At 36.1% G+C, this 16,445-nt stretch overlaps 1 protein-coding gene across 1 annotated transcript in view; it reads right to left on the bottom strand.

Moving 5' to 3' along the window:
• Positions 1 to 16,445, bottom strand: part of CBLB (Cbl proto-oncogene B) — a 211,273-nt gene that overhangs the window by 69,157 nt on the left and 125,671 nt on the right. Inside the window, exon 9 of the mRNA XM_082840327.1 lies at positions 5,717 to 5,920. Coding sequence (XP_082696453.1) covers positions 5,717 to 5,920 — 204 coding nt within the window. The remainder of the gene's footprint in view (positions 1 to 5,716; positions 5,921 to 16,445) is intronic.

The raw sequence follows: 16,445 nt of genomic DNA on the forward strand, positions 1-16,445 counted from the left end.
GGTGGGACTGTCCCACGGTTGCAGGATGTTTTGCATCTCTGACCCCATCCACTAAATATCAGTGGTTCCCTCGACCCTTCAGTCACTGTGACAACAAAATATGTCCCCACATATTTCTGCATACCCTCAGGAGGTAGAACTGCCCATACTTGAGAACCATGTTCTACATTTCAAATGCCTTGTTATTTTCGAACTTCACTTTTGTTGTACTGCTCCAGCATGTACTTGAGCCCTGCGGTTGGAATCTAAGTCACGTTAAAAAGGTAACAGTCGCCTAAGAACACTGCAAAAACACTGTGATCTATACGCATGAATTCTTTCCTCAGGATCAGGAGTACTACGGATCCTTTCCTCACACATTATTAGGAAAAGCAAGAATTCGATGATAGATTGTTTTCAATCAGCAATATGTATTTTAATTGGTGATGGCAGCATTAGGAGAATGTATAAAAGAAGATAAAGGAAGGGGCTTCCCTGGTGGCACAGTGGTTGAGAGTCCGCCTGCCGATGCAGGGGACACGGGTTCGTGCCCCGGTCCGGGAAGATCTCACATGCCACGGAGCGGCTGGGCCCGTGAGCCATGGCCGCTAAGCCTGTGCGTCCGGAGCCAGCGCTCCGCAAGGGGAGAGGCCACAACAGTGAGAGGCCCGCGTACCGAAAAAAAAAAAAAAAAGATAAAGGAAGAATAATTCCTTTGACCTCTGGTCACACCTGTTTTTCCTCTTATATGGTCATTCATTAAAATTTTAAATATTGTTTTAAGAAAATATAATGTTTAAGAGCAAAGGAATTAATCTCAGTTCATACACTAGGCCAGCCTGTCAACATATCTTGTATCAAATCTTCATTTGTTTGTAATTTATGTGTTTCATGAAAAACATTTTCTATCAAAGTAATTGCTAAGGAACTGCTGAGATTCTGTACACCTTTGGCAAAATGAAACAAAATTCTGAATAGCAACAGACATGTTTTCTTAGCTTTGATCTGACTGAAGTCAAAGAGAAGGATGTGATCTTACTGATCACACCCTGGACTTCCTCTAAGGGCTCACTCAGATCCAATTATCCTAGCAATTCTGACAGCTTGAGAACTCAGGCAATGGTACAATTTCAAGCAAAACCTGCAACACCTTCTAGTGAAACTCATAAAATAGCCTATATCTAGAAAGGCAACCAATACACTGTATTATAGATGTATAGGTTCTATTTGCTTCTGTATGATTAGCATTACTAAATAAACTTATAAAACAAACAATAAAACTACATTCTATATGTTCAGTATGTTACTATTTATAAACTCCAGCTGCAGGACATCACCATGGCAACAGGAATATACAAACAGCTCAGTTCTCTATGCTATGATGGAAGCATTACTAATTTAAAGAATGCAATATGCTTAAGACAGACAGAAACAATTTCACAATATAGTCATCAACCTGCTCATAAAAGAGGAGAAAGACAGAGATGAGTATTTGAAATGGCAGATAAAAGAAAACTGATTCCTTTTGCTGGACCATGACTGACAGTCACTCGTGGAGTTGAGAGAATGAAATGTTTTTAAAATGAATGAATGAATGAGGCAACAGAATCACTGAAAAAAACAGAATGGAAGAAAATCAGGTAGAAGAGCTACTGTGTCAAAGTGATCTGTGATATTTGTTCATAGCCTCATCTATAAGACAGAACTGAATAGAATCTATAATTTGGTATTTTGTAACAGATATACTCAGTCTTCAGATTGGAATGAAAAAGATGCACAAAATCAGGCCACTGCCCTCACAGACCATGTGAACATGCATGTGCATTTGTTATTTCACTTAATAAATGCTAGGTACCAAGAAACACAAAGATAAATAAGATATTGGCACTGGCCTTAAGAATTAATAGTCTAATGGAGAAGACAGTCCTCTAAATGAAACGTAACAATTTAGTGTAACTCCTGAAGTAGAAGTACCTATAAAGTATTATGGGAGCATAATACCATAGCAATGTTTTTCCCAATTATTCAGAAAGAATTGATGCTTGTATCTACAGTAAAATTTAGGTTTTATTGAAAGTTAAGTGGCAGTGATTTACAAAATATTATAAAATTCACAATCTGTTTAGAATTGTCTAGAGGCAGATCAGTGCACATAAATACATTTAACTGAAATATGATTCCTCAACTTAAATGATTACAGGTTCTTTAAATTTCTCCAATCTCTAACTGTCATAAGAAAGTATGGAAATGACACTGACTCGAGTGAAAGCTCTGTTAAATGACACTGCTGACTGCTGGGACAATGATGTCTGAGAGCAGCACCAGCCTTCTCCTTTTTGGGTAAACTAAAGGGAAGATCGTTGTCAAAACCTCTCAGCTCCCTCAAAAAAAAGCTCACCAGTGTGCCGGAGGGAACACAACATGCATGGTTTGAGAGTGCGTGAAAGATCAGGGAAAACCACCAGTCACCTTTGAATGTCGTGTGTTCATTTTATGTTACCAGGGATTCCCTTCAATTGTCAGCACTACTACTGAAGCAAAGCTCAAGCTTCAACTTAAGTCAGTGGAAATCAGGCTGAAACTGCAACCTTTCCCAAACTCATATAGAGTAAACTCCATTTTCCCCAAAGCAGTAAGGTGTACCAAGTTCTTGAAAGAATTACTCTTAAGGCCCGGCTCCCCGTCCCCTGACAGCAATCACTGAAGGAAGAAAGCCCATTTAGTAAAGAAAATTGAAATGCCTTTTTCCTAGCTGTAAAACATTACCACCTCATTCACTGGAACTACCTGAGCTGTTGTATGTTTCTCAGATACTTTTCTGTCATTCCCTATTATCCATGCATTCAATAAGCATTCTTTAAATGCTTTAAGGTGCCCTAGACCTGAGGACTGAAATGTTTTTCTTCAAGGGCCAGATAGTAAATATTTAAGGCTTTGCAAGCCAAGATGCAAAATCAAGGAAATTATGTAGGTACTTAAAAAATCAGTTAAATATATAACCATTTAAAATGTAAAATTATCATTAGCTCACAGAAAAACAGAAACAGGGCACAGATTGCTGATTTTAGTGCTAGATCACAGTCAAATATTCAGACCAAGCTAAGACCATTAGGTTACTAAATTAAAAGAAAAGGTTTTTTGCAACGAAACCTAGCTGCTTCTAGTAAGAACCTGCAGGAATGATCTAATAACGCTCTGTCCAATATAATTATCTACTGGATATTAGTCATTTCTATTATATCTATCTATACTAGATATTTCAATACCTACAGAAAATGTTCCACATCTGTACAGTTCAACAGGGTAGCCACTAGACACAAGGGGCTGTTGAGCATTTCAAATATGTTGAATGGACTAAAGAATAGAATTTTAAAATTTTATTAAATCTTAGTTATTTAAAATTTACATTTAAATAGCCACATACAGCTAGTATATGGAAAAACAGATGTAAAAGTTTTTTTATATATCAATTAGCAGGGCCTAATTGAATTTGCTTGGGTTTTTGGTGACCAATTAGGGCATAAATATCTTTACAGGTTAATACCAACAGATCACAGTTCAAATTGTTCTTAACTTCTGGTTAACATCTCACTGGGAGTTGGTAACTATTCGTGATGTACATTATATTAGAGAACTGAAAAGACCTTCAGAGAACACAGACTCGTACTCTATGAAGTACAATGTGTGCAGCATGTTCCAAAGAGGGCAAAAGAGGTGTATTGCATGACGGCTCATAACTACAGTTTTGAAGTTAGGAAAAAAGCCCCAGTTCTGCTTTATAGTAGTACTGGGATCTTAGGCAAGTTATTTTACCTCTTTCTTCTTCAGTTTCCTCCATTGTAAAACAGGACAGTAACAGGAGCTTCTCTACTGGATTGGTGGCATGATTAAATGAGATCAAGGACTTAAGAACACAGAACACTGCCAGCTCACTGAAATCATAAATGTTACTACTTTATTAAAATAACGTTATATGACAAGTATTTGTGGATACAGTCCACAATCTGACTTGGTAGAAACCATTTCATCACTCAGCATGTAAGGAAGCTACATATGGAGTGTTGGATATATCACTGTTATTTTTATCCAGCAGACACAACTTTGAATTCTGGCTTTACAACCTCCTAATGTAGCCATGTCACATGACTAGTCTGAGCCTCATTTCCTTAACTGAAAATGAGAAGAATATTTACCTCTTCAAGTTGAGAGAATAAAATGTGAAAGAGTTTTGCTCATATACATATTAATGTTGGTTACTGATTGAGTTCATCTTAAAATCAAGTCTCAATTCCCTGCTTCAATTTGAGATTTTTTTTTTTTTCTTGTCCATCCTTTAGGGTTACTGAGGGATAACTACTTCCTTTCTTCCATCTCTTGGGCCAGAGGGATCACAAACTTCAAAAGTAAAAACTGAATGTAGCTGTCAGCATTAGAGGCTAGAATCAAGAGTAGTTTCTCTTGAGAGAAACTATGACTATGAGAGTTAAATTATGACATTTATGAAAAACCAATGAGGTGAATAATAAAAATCACCCCAGACCAAAGTAGAATTTGAGAGTAGCCATGTTGGTGGTATTAATATATCTTCTATGTAGAAATTTGTTATTTAAAAATCCTAAGGATAAGTACCTGGTGAGCATGGAACACTGGAACACAGAAGATGCAGGAGGCCAAGAAGTAAATTTTGACACAGCCGTAAAGAATGGGTAACCCCCAAATCACCTCATCTGTTTCCTGCACCAAGTGTTTCCCTACCACAGAGATGGACGCATATGGCAAATACAATCTTCTGCCATTACACTTTATCATCGTTCCACCTAGATGGCAAATAGGCTGCATGTTACCTGCCAAATCCTAATGAATTGCAGTGGGGGTTCTATAAGGCTGTGCAGGCCACGTCTGAACTCAGCAGGAATGAGAACCATGATTGATTAGCCATGCCTGCCGTCAGAAGGAAGCGGGGGGCACCTTCATACTGTGTGTGCAGATGCTTTCATAACACTCGCTGCCATTTCTCTGATTTTAGGAGCAAAAAACTTCGAGTGTAATCTGAATTTCATGTATCTTTTTGTACAGAGAATAGCCTGATGGCTTAGAGTCCAGCTCTCTTGATCATTATGTTTCTGGTTCGTTAATTACTCAATTGGCATTCTGGTTCATTGAGTAGTCTCTTGTGGGCTTGGCTGCATAAACTCCAACTGGGCAGCGGCATCCATTCCCAGTGAACTGACAAAGTTAATTTTCTGAGTCTGCAATATTGATAAGCAAACCCCAGACTATAGTAAATTCATAAAGGTAAATCTTATGTGACCTCTTAATAGCCAAACAGAAGGCTGGCTTTCCTGATAAGAAGAATAACTATCAGACACTTCTTTTAGACTTCAACAAAGACTATTTTTCATCAGTTTCATCACTTCTAATTTTAATAATTTTCTTTCTTAAATTTTTCTTTACAGATGTGCTATTGCCAGTCTCAGATGATGTTTTTCTCTATACGAAAGCTCTCACCATCTCTCATTTTGGAGTTTAAAACCAGCGAAAGCACTCTGATTAGTCTAGTTCTTTCTCAGCCTATGATTCCATCAGCCTTTCAACATTAGTTATATCTTCACCTTTCTTTTGATTCCAGAATCTTTCCTTCCCAAACCCACACTCCGTCATACCCAACTTGCGACAGCATCACTTCTTTTTCATGTCCACACAACAACTGAAAAAATCCTATGTTTTCCAGTTTTACCTTTCGAACATTTGCCAACCGATTCATCATCAAGGACTCCTCTCGGTCATCATCGTCATCCAAGTCCAGCATCGGCATTCCGAAGGGGTCGATGATGCTACAGCACCTGGAACCTTCATCTCTTGGATCAAAGGGGTCCACGATTATGGGCTCCGTTCCTTTTATTTCGCATCGACAGAAGGGGCAGCCCTGGCCATCTGACTCCTGAACAAACACAAAAATTGTGCTGATTGGTCTTTGTTCAAATAAAACACTACTGAGAGGGGCCAAAGTTCTACTATAAAAAGAAGTTGCAAAGAATAGGTTTTCAGGTAGGCAGTGGGGGTGGAGGAAGATCTGCCTTGAAGGTGGTAGAGTAGAACAGGGAACCAACAAAATATATATTCAGTATTTAAAATTTCAAATTTTTTAAGAAAAATTTCTTTACAAAAACGTTTGATTTAGGATAAATCAAAAAGTTAGGAGCTTAACTTTATTTTACTGAATGTTCATTTACAACTTTAATGTATCAAAACTTTAGAGTCCTGCAGAAAACTGGAAATTAAATGTCCCACTTTACCAAAAGGCACCAGTGCTAATTAAACATTCTATAAAAAGGACATTTTATAAAAATTCATTATAAATAAAGTAATAGTATCAATTAGAACAATCCATTTCAAAATCAATTCTGGAAAAGTTCCTGTGCACATAACTATGGCTACATATTTCCATTTTAATTGCCTAGGTCTTTTAAAGCCTTGGTTTATAAGCAATCAGTGCGAAAAAATAAGTTTATTTTCAGAAATCATCATCTATCCTGAGAGCCTGTCATCCTGACACAGCTCATATGGAATGTAATAATATGTGAGATACCAAGCTTTGCACCTCATCTTGCTTTCCAACTAGATACTGCAAAGGGATTTGTGCAAATACTTTTGGGCCAGAGATTCATTTACTGGTAATTACTGAAGTTTTCTGAAAATCTCCCAATTCTATTTCTCAAAAACTAACTACATTAAGAATTCACAGTTGGGAGGGAAACAGGACAAGACTGTTTTCTTGCCCTGCAGATAAGGCTGACTTTTAGAGATAGATGGTATATGACATTCACCACCATATTTTTGTTTCTCCATTATACCCTGACTTTACTAGTATGTTATTTTAAAAAATTATAAAACTTATAAGATCATTTTAAGGCAGAAATCGCATGAGAGGATCATTTTTAGAGATGAGACTATGAATGAAAAGAGCTAACGTCTTTAAAGAAACCATTCAGTACTTAAGATTGTCCCATGCACTTGGTACGACGGGAACGTGGTGATCTACCTGCCCTCCCGTGACACTCTGATCAGTGGTGGAGTAACACTCTCCTTTCACTGGACAATTACTTAGCATACACTCCGTGGCAGATTCTGTGGTACGTAGTTTATTCTTTCCCAAGCGTCACTCTGATTAACAAAGTGAACATCTCCTTTGCCAAACAAATTGTCAAAAAAAGAAAAACAAATGCTTTCTGGATTGGTTAATGAAAAGAAACTGCAACAATTCCTTATTCATCGACTGCTACATAATTTGGGAAAGAAACTTGGAATGGTAAAATAGTTGAACTAAGGTGGTATGAAGAGATACAGACAGGCTAGTACAAAATCCTTTGATGTTTACTGCCACGTGTGCTCAAGTCTGGTGAGCTTCAAGGCAACTCAAGTATTTGCTCCATCATTTTACAGATGATAAAACTGATACTTAATTCTCCCATCTTACACTGATACTTTCTAACACAGTAGCAAATATTTAAGGAAAGTTAAACCTTTCTCCTATCTTTGATAACAAGAACATTAAATGTAAGTACATTTTCAATATAGGTTGTCATCCACGTAAAATCCCCTTATTGTAAAAGTCAAAATGGACCCATACTGTGTGTCTGCAGTGAATTTTCCTACAGATCTACATAAGATAATTTCAAACAGATAGTTTTAATATATAAGAGCAAGATGAGAAAGAACCAATGTACCCTGCATCTTTAATGCATGAAGAATGGAAAGTGGTATTCGTGGCCCTAAGCAGAGCAATACAAAGCTATAGTAATTAAAACAGTATGGAACTGGCACAAAAAGAGACACAGATCAATGGAACAGAATAGAGAGCCTAGAAATGAACCCAAGGATATATGGTCAATTAATTTACAACAAAGGAGCCAAGAATATACAATGGGGAAAGGACAGTCTCTTCAATAAATGGTGTTGGGAAAATTAGACAACCACATGACAATAAATAAATAAATAAATAAATAAACTGGACCATTATCTTACACCATACACAAACATTAGCTTAAAATGGATTAAAGACTTGAAAGTAAGAACTGAAACCATAAAACTTCTAGAAGAAAATATAGGCGGTAAGCTCCTTGACATAGGTCTTGGCAAGATTTTTTCAACCTGACACCAAAATCAAAAGCAACAAAAGCAAAAATAAACAAGTGGGATTATATCAAACTAACAAGTTTCTGCATAGCAAAGGAAACCATCAACAAAATGAAAAGACAACCAGCTGAATGGGAGAAAATACTTCCAAATCATAGACCTGATAACAGGCCAATATCCAAAATACATAAAGAACTCAGACAACTCAACAGCAAAAACAAAAACAAAATAACAATCTGATTAAAATGGACAGATCTGAATAGACACTTTTCCAAAGATATATATATGGCAAACAGTTACATAAAAAGATGTTCAACATCACTAATTATCAGGGAAATGCAAATCAAAACCAAAGTGAAATATCACCTCATACCTATTAGAATGCCTATTATCAAAAAGACTAGAAATAACAAGTGTTGGTGAGGATGTGGACAAAGAAGACCCTTGTGTACTGTTGGTGGGTATGTAAATTGGTGCAGGCAGTATGGAAAACAGTATGGAGGTCCCTCAAAAAATTAAAAAGAACTACCATACAATCCAGCAATTCCACTTCTGGATATTCACCTGAAGAAAATGAAAACACTAATTAGAAAAGATATATGCACACCCCATGTTCACTGCAGCATTATTTCCAGTAGCCAAGATATGGAAACAACCTAAGTGTCCATCAGTGGATAAATGGATAAAAAATTGTGGTACATATATACAATGAAATATTATTCAGCCATAAAAAAGAATGAAATCTTGCCATTTGCCACAACATGGATGGACCTCAAGGGCATTATGTAAGTGAAATAAGGCAGAGAAAGACAGATAGATACCATATGATCTCTCTTACATGTGCAATCTAAAAATTAATTAACTCAAAACAAAAATAAGTTCAGATACAGAGAACAGATTGGTGGTTGCCAGAGGTGGGGGAGTGGGTGGTGGGAGAAATGGGTGTACAGTTTTTTTCTTTAGTTTTAGTAAGTTGAATGCCACTAAGTAAAAAGTTAAAATATAAAAGAGCTGACGTTCCCTGTGTCTTTAATGCATGAAGGATGGAAAGCTGTACTCTGGGCCCTAAGTAGACACTTCATGCATTTATACATTTTTTTTTAAATTATTACATAAATTTTCAAACATAAACAAAAGCAGAGAAAAAAGTGTAATGAATCTGCATGTACCTATCTCCCAACTTCAACAATTATCAATTCACACCCAATTTTTTTTGAATTTTATTTATTTTTTTATACAGCAGGTTATTAGTTATCCATTTTATACATATTAGTGTATATATGTCAATCCCAATCTCCCAATTCATCACACTCCCGCCGCCAATTCACACCCAATCTTGTTTCAGCTATATGTTTACTTGTTCCCTCCGCCCCTGGATAATTTTGAAGTACATCCTACACATTACATAAATTCATCTGTAAACGTTTTAGTATGTGTACCGAAAAACCAGAAAATCTTTTAAGACCTAAGTATAATACAGTTATCATAACTACAATTAATCTATTCAATCTAAATAATTAAAGTCATATTATTTTTGAGTACAGTGGCTAGAATGCATAAGCAACTGTATTCCCCTTCAAAGACTTCCTTAGAACCTCCAGGGTCAGTTTGCATGTTGTTTGGTTAAGGATGACTTCTGGTTTATGTGATCTATTTCCTGATAAGGGGTAACTGAAAAGATTGTGTTTGGAAAGGGAAGGAGGTGAAAGGCAATAATAGCATCTTGATGGTACAAGAAAAAGACTGGGAACAGTTCATCTAAAACTGAATTTAGGTTTTTCGCCATCTCTCCTACCTTAAAGTTTAATGCTATACAAATTACTGATGTGAGAGTAGCTGCTTTATGTGTATATGTCACAAAACATATTTTCTGTTAAGCTTTATCTTTGTTGAGCGTTTACATTACTTACTAGGATCAAAATCCAGCTGCAATGTACTTCCATTTTGACTTGCAAACATAGATCACACAACATGCCTCCTCTAATATGACTTCACCCACCACTTTCTCTGTAAACTGACTACTGTCATATGCAAATTAAGTTTGACCATATTGTCAAATTTGGTACTCATAATCTCAAATTTTGGTGCTGTTTTGGTACTCCACCTCATTTCTGTCAGATGGTTGATTAAACACATATGAAGAATGTCTTCGATAGATACCTAACTCTTCAGGATTGTGCCTCAATAATTAAAATAATGTTTCTGTCAATATACACTTAACGCAAGATCACAGAACATATGTTAATGAAGAAGAAGGACCAATACATAATTCCTTCTCTAGTCCCCACCATATTCACATTCTGAGAAAGTTAAGAGGAAGTACTTGGACTCCATCTGTTCTAATTCACTCAGTAGACTTCACTTCCTCAAATAAATCCTCCCAAACCAAATGAGACAGAAGTTATCAGTGCGTTCTACACCATCTGAAACTTAACTATGTAATATGCTCATGAGAAAACTACTCAGACTCATTTGGCAACCATAAATACTGCAAGTTAATGATATTAAATATAACTTTAGGTAACCTGAGAACAAATTAACATTGACAGAGAAGTAGAAAAAAAAAATTAAGTTCCCCCCAAAATTCCCATTCCCCAATAACACCCTATGTAAAAATCCAAATAAATATTGTCACTATCATCTCATCATCATCATCATCATGATGTATCAGTCACCTTCCATAGTATTTCTGTTTAAATGTTGTCCAGATCAATATTATCTCTTAAATACTTTCTTTTAATGTTTTAAAAGATAAACATCATATATAGTACAATTTCTTTTGCTCCCAAGATGATTAATTATTTGAAGGCACACTTTAAGTTCAATCATTTCATGCCTTCCCACAAATACAATATAAATGGAGGGCCCTAGAGAATACATAAGACTTCATGAGTCTCATATACTCATTTCATGAGTATATTTTTACTATATGTGTATTTCCCATCTTAGTAACTTCTAATGTACATTACCTTGCTATACTTCACACAGATTTGAAGTTACCATAAATCTTTTTCTAAACATGAAACAATTATAGATAAATAACTAGATAGATACATATACACATACATATACTGAGAGTAGCTTGGGTCCATACTAAGCATTTTCAGAGCACAATATATCCCACAAAAACTTAGTAACTTCTTGCTATAAAGAATGAATGATGATAGTTAAGAGTGATCTTAGAATAAGTAACAGAGAGAGAGATCTTTGGTTTTGATGTTCTTTTATGGTGGGCAAGGGAAGACAACATTGACAAATCTAGACTCTTCTAGTTTTAATTTGGAAGGACCATGAAAACAGTGAATCAGGAAAGAAGCATAAACATTCTGAATCTGGAAGCTTGGATTGGAATCCTATACCCACCAGTTGCAGCTGTGTGACACTGGGTAAGCCATTTCATCTTCTTTGTAGGGTATAATGAGAGAATGCACATTTTAAGGGATATCTTAAAGATAAAGTGAGATAAATTAATTCAAAGCCTTCCAAAGTGCTACTTAAATTCCAGTTGGTATAATTACTACAAAAATAGTCTCAAGAACAAAGAAAAGAAGTAAGATAGCTGAGGAAACATACCATAGCCCTTACACGACTCTCAAAGTGAAAGAGGAGCTCCAACACTTTATCACATTTATACAAAAAGACATAACATATAATCAAGGACAAATACTAATTTATAACATTCTTAAAGGCAAATTTTTTTTATTTGTAGTACTAAGGTTATGAAGCTTCACTGAGGCTAGAAATTTAAAGGCTGGTTGCTTTTGAAAACAGATATATTAAGATTACTTGTTAGTGCCTTGAATGCGATTCTTTGAGCTGGCTTCTCACCTCTCTTAGACAGTTACACATTTCTTCCCCAGTCATGCTCTCTAAATATGGTACACCTATAAATCTCTTTAATCACATGTCATATTAAAATCCGAGCTTATTAATTTTCATCTGCTGACTTTTTGCTAAGTATTTTGAATACTCCAATATCTTTCCTTTAAATTATTTTGAAAAAATATGCAGGAGGAATAATCAGAGGAAAATTAACTTTGCTTTTAATTGAATTTGAAAGTTCTTGGCAATAATTCAAACAAAGGCTGCATATCCAATTGGCATATGTGTATCCATTTTTATTTTGGAAGAAAGATTTGAAGAACACAGTTTAGAGTCTGTATTCAGCAGATATTTTCTAGATTCCTGGAAAGAAAGATAGAACAAAAACAGTTCCTTACTTTACACCTTATGTGATCACCCTGCAATATCACTGATGCATAATATGTTATTACAGAAAAGGAGACATGGAGGAAGTAAAGAAGAACATGTTTTGTTAATATTCATGGGATAGTGTGGAAGTGAAAGAAAACTCTCCAAGGATTGCATTGCCAAGGATGGAACAGAAATGCCGAACCCAGACTTCCCTGGTGGCGCACTGGTTAAGAATCCGCCTGCCAATGCAGGGGACATGGGTTCCAGCCCTGGTCCAGTAAGATCCCACATGCCATGGAGGAACTAAGCCCATGCGCCACAACTACTGAGCCCGCGTGCCACAACCACTGAAGCCCGTGCACCTAGAGCCCGTGCTCCACAACAAGAGAAGCTACCACAATGAGAAGCCTGTGCACCGCAACAAAGAGTAGCACCCGCTTGCCGCAACTAAAGAAAGCCCACGAGCAGCAATGAAGACCCAATGCAGCCAAAAATAAATAAATTTATTTTTTAAAAAAAGAAAGAAATGCCGAACCCAGAGTGATACTACTTCAAAGAATGCCTCTAGAGAGGTGGTTACTCATTTTACTTAGTATTCTGTGCATACTCAGACTTGCCAGTTCAATTTATTAAATAACAGTTTCAGAAGGAGAAAAAAGTATCTGACACCTCTTCAGAGGCATGACTAAATGGGCCATTATGACAGCAATTAAAGAGTAACCACTTGCAGCCCATAACAACTAACTGACACCTCTACTGTGCATTTCTTAGGGTTTCCGTTAATTACAAAGTTTAAGTCTCCAATGAATTTCAATTAAACCAAAGTAGGGCATCAAATGGAAGGAAAAGTTGGTGAAGAACTACTTGCTAAAAATGCACAATGGTTGAACATATAATATGTTATGGTCAGGGTTTAATATTTCCTATTGGACCTGATTTATCAGAGCTTCTTGGCAGACATGCAGCCTTTAAAATCCTTTTCATATCAGCATGCCCAACCAAAGTAGTCGAAAGTAACAAAAATGTCTCACATCCATAATTAAATTTGAAAGAGAACAGGATATTCATTTCAAGTGATTATTAGTACCATGCCCCTCGATAAAATTTTTAGATTTAATTTTAACTTCTTGAGGGTAGGGACTGTGTCTTTAGTACAGAACCTGGGAAACAGAAGCTGCTTAAAGAATGTTTGCTAAATAAATGAAAACGAATGGATTTGAGATCTTGGAGCCTGACGGATGAAATATTCTATGTCAGCTTCGACCAAGCCAGTTAAGGGAAACCAAATTATCCTTGTGCACAATTACGTCTGAAAACTCAATTTTTTCTCTGACAGGAAAAACAAGCAAGCATATAAAAACAAACACACTGGCTTTAAAGTTAGAAAACAGACTCTAGCCTTTTACCATTTTGAATAAGGAAGAAGTTGGGAAAAAAAGATACATATTACTACATGTACTCATATCCAGAGACTTACTACTCACATAACATTTCCAATTACATCTACAAGCTCAGACACAATGTTTGACAATACAGTGCAGAACTATGGAAATGTTCCATAATTTTGTTTCTTTTTGTCCTCATATTGACCAACAATTAGGTTAAGTCCAGTGAGCAGCTCATTGGGGCTACGATGTGAGGTTTTTAGTAGAGCTAATGTTTGTTAACTGTATTTTAAATGGATTAATAATTTCATAAGACTTATTTTTATTCAATAACAGGGGCATTTTGCAATAACGTATTTAAATGACTGTCAAATACTGCTGTTCATACAAAAATATGAAAACTGCCAAAACAGATCTGTTGGTTGGCAGGAGGCAGCACAGTGTTAAATCTATATGAAAATGTAGAAATATTCAGTTTATCCAAAAGCAGAAATGTTCAAAAGTTGAAGCTTCTCTAACCACTAAAATCCCATTGAGATGTAGAGACTATGGAACATCACTTAGAAATTCTCAAACACTGACCTAACAATTTTTTTCAGGGTAGAGAAAACTTGAATCAGGGATCACTGTGCATGTTTCTCGGTGTAAAAAAGCAATAAACAGAAACTTGGTCTTCCTGCCTGTAGGTTAGTGCCAGTAATATTGCAAGGAATTTAAAAAAAGAAAGTGCAAAAAAACCAAAATGTGAAAAGTTGAAGGGAATCACCCAGCAGCTACTAAATGGAACAAATGGATCTGAGGTTTAAAATTCTTAGGAATCATTCTCGGATCTTAAACATGATAAATGGTCTTTGAAAAGTCCACGGATACTTTGCAGAGGAGAAATGGACAGAACTGAGACATTACAAGGGCTTTTCTCAATTGATCCATAATATCAGTGTCTTTTTATTTGTCGTACTCCTAGCCCTATTCTTCTCTTTCCTTTACATTATCTAGCACACGGTCTATAGATATTTACCGAATAACTGCCAACGTGGAGGTAGCATGCTAGGGGAGAGGAATTCTAAAACAGGTAAAGCAATCCACATCCTGGAGGCAAAAGAGGTAAATATGTATTGTAAATGCTTATAATACAAATACAAGGAGGTAAGAGCTTACAGGGACATATACAAGATGTATCAGAAAAATATTTACTGATCATGAACTGTCTTGTGTGAGAAGAATTTTAAAGATGCTGAAATAATGCCTTTGCATATTTTTCATTAACTTATATGCCAAATTCTATGATTACATTAGGATAATAACATTATTCACTAGTGACATGAGTGTGATTTATTTTGATTATTTCAACCTTCTAAGCACTTTTGAATTTGTCAGTTTTTTACTACTTAACTTGGTCAACTACTACTTTAGTACTACTTTCTCAGACAGCTTCTCCTAAAATTTTACTCACAGACAGTTCTTAGCACTTGGCAATTTATGCACTTCCTCAATCTCTAAAAGTAAAACTAAGAAGTACTGTACTTCAGGCTAAAAAAGAGAAAGAAAGAAATCGCAAATGTTAATTTACAAATATGACTGGACATTATCTTAATATAAGGCCATTAGATCAACATGAAAAATCATGAAGAGAATCAAGGAATTGTTTAGCTACAGGCAAGAGAAACTGCACCATCTGGAGACTACAGAGTAATATATAGAAAACCTGTGGTGATGTAAAGGGCAAAGGGTTAATAACATAGCCATGACAACCGGGAAATACTCCTGTGTGTTTTGCACATACCATACCTATTGCAAATAGTTCACAGACTTATTACTAAATTAAATATATAGCACTGGCCCTAAAGTTTTAAAAGATAAATTTCATTTAAGAAGTATACAGAAAGTAAAACCTCCTTGCTTTCCATTCAGCCTTACTCTTTTACTCACCCTGAGCCACAAGGTAAACAACTACTTTGTATGACACTATAAACAATAATCTTTACTAATCAAAGGTTCTGCCAACCAAATGGGAGCTTCTGACTTTTAACCCTCTTAACTTCCAAATGCTAGGTAAGTTTCAAGTTGAAGATGCTAAGTCCTGCAATATGTATGTATTTGTATGCTCCAAGCCGGGGGCCCCCAGCGAAGGGGCTGAAATACACAGGCCATGTACGGAGGTAGAGTCCTGGAAGTTTGTACCAGCCTAAAATTCTGGTTTTCTTTAGGGAGAAAAGCAAACTTTTAGTTTCTTCATATCTGTGAGAACCATACTACCACACTGAGGACATAAGTCAATCTAAATGGGTGACATACACATTTGGCCCCTATCAGTTTAATACTTACCCTGAAATAGTTAATGGGTTTCAGGTACAACAAATCATCCTAAAGTAGTCCCCTCCCAGTCAGCCAGGCACTGAGTCAATAACATCTCTGTAATACTTTCTACTGATACGTTTGAAACCCACTTGCAAACCGACAGTTTTGTCTTCTATCAGCGTAACTAAATTTATTGAAACTCATTTATAAAAAGACACTGCTACATATGCAGTACTATTATTGCTAAGGTAACTTAAATAGCAATCACGTGATTATGCTGAGAGTTTGCTGATGCCATACTTAGCATCCCTTTTCCTCCAACGTGTGTAGTACAACTCCCTGTACTACACAAAATTCACAAGCATCATGAAGGGATAAAGGGAAATTAGGGCAAGGATAACAAGGAAAACCTCAGGTAAAATATAAACCAAATGCATATTGAAAGAGAGAAGT

This window comes from Leucopleurus acutus, assembly GCF_964270905.1.
Source record: "Leucopleurus acutus genome assembly, chromosome: 5".
Classification (NCBI taxonomy): Eukaryota; Metazoa; Chordata; class Mammalia; order Artiodactyla; family Delphinidae; genus Leucopleurus; species Leucopleurus acutus.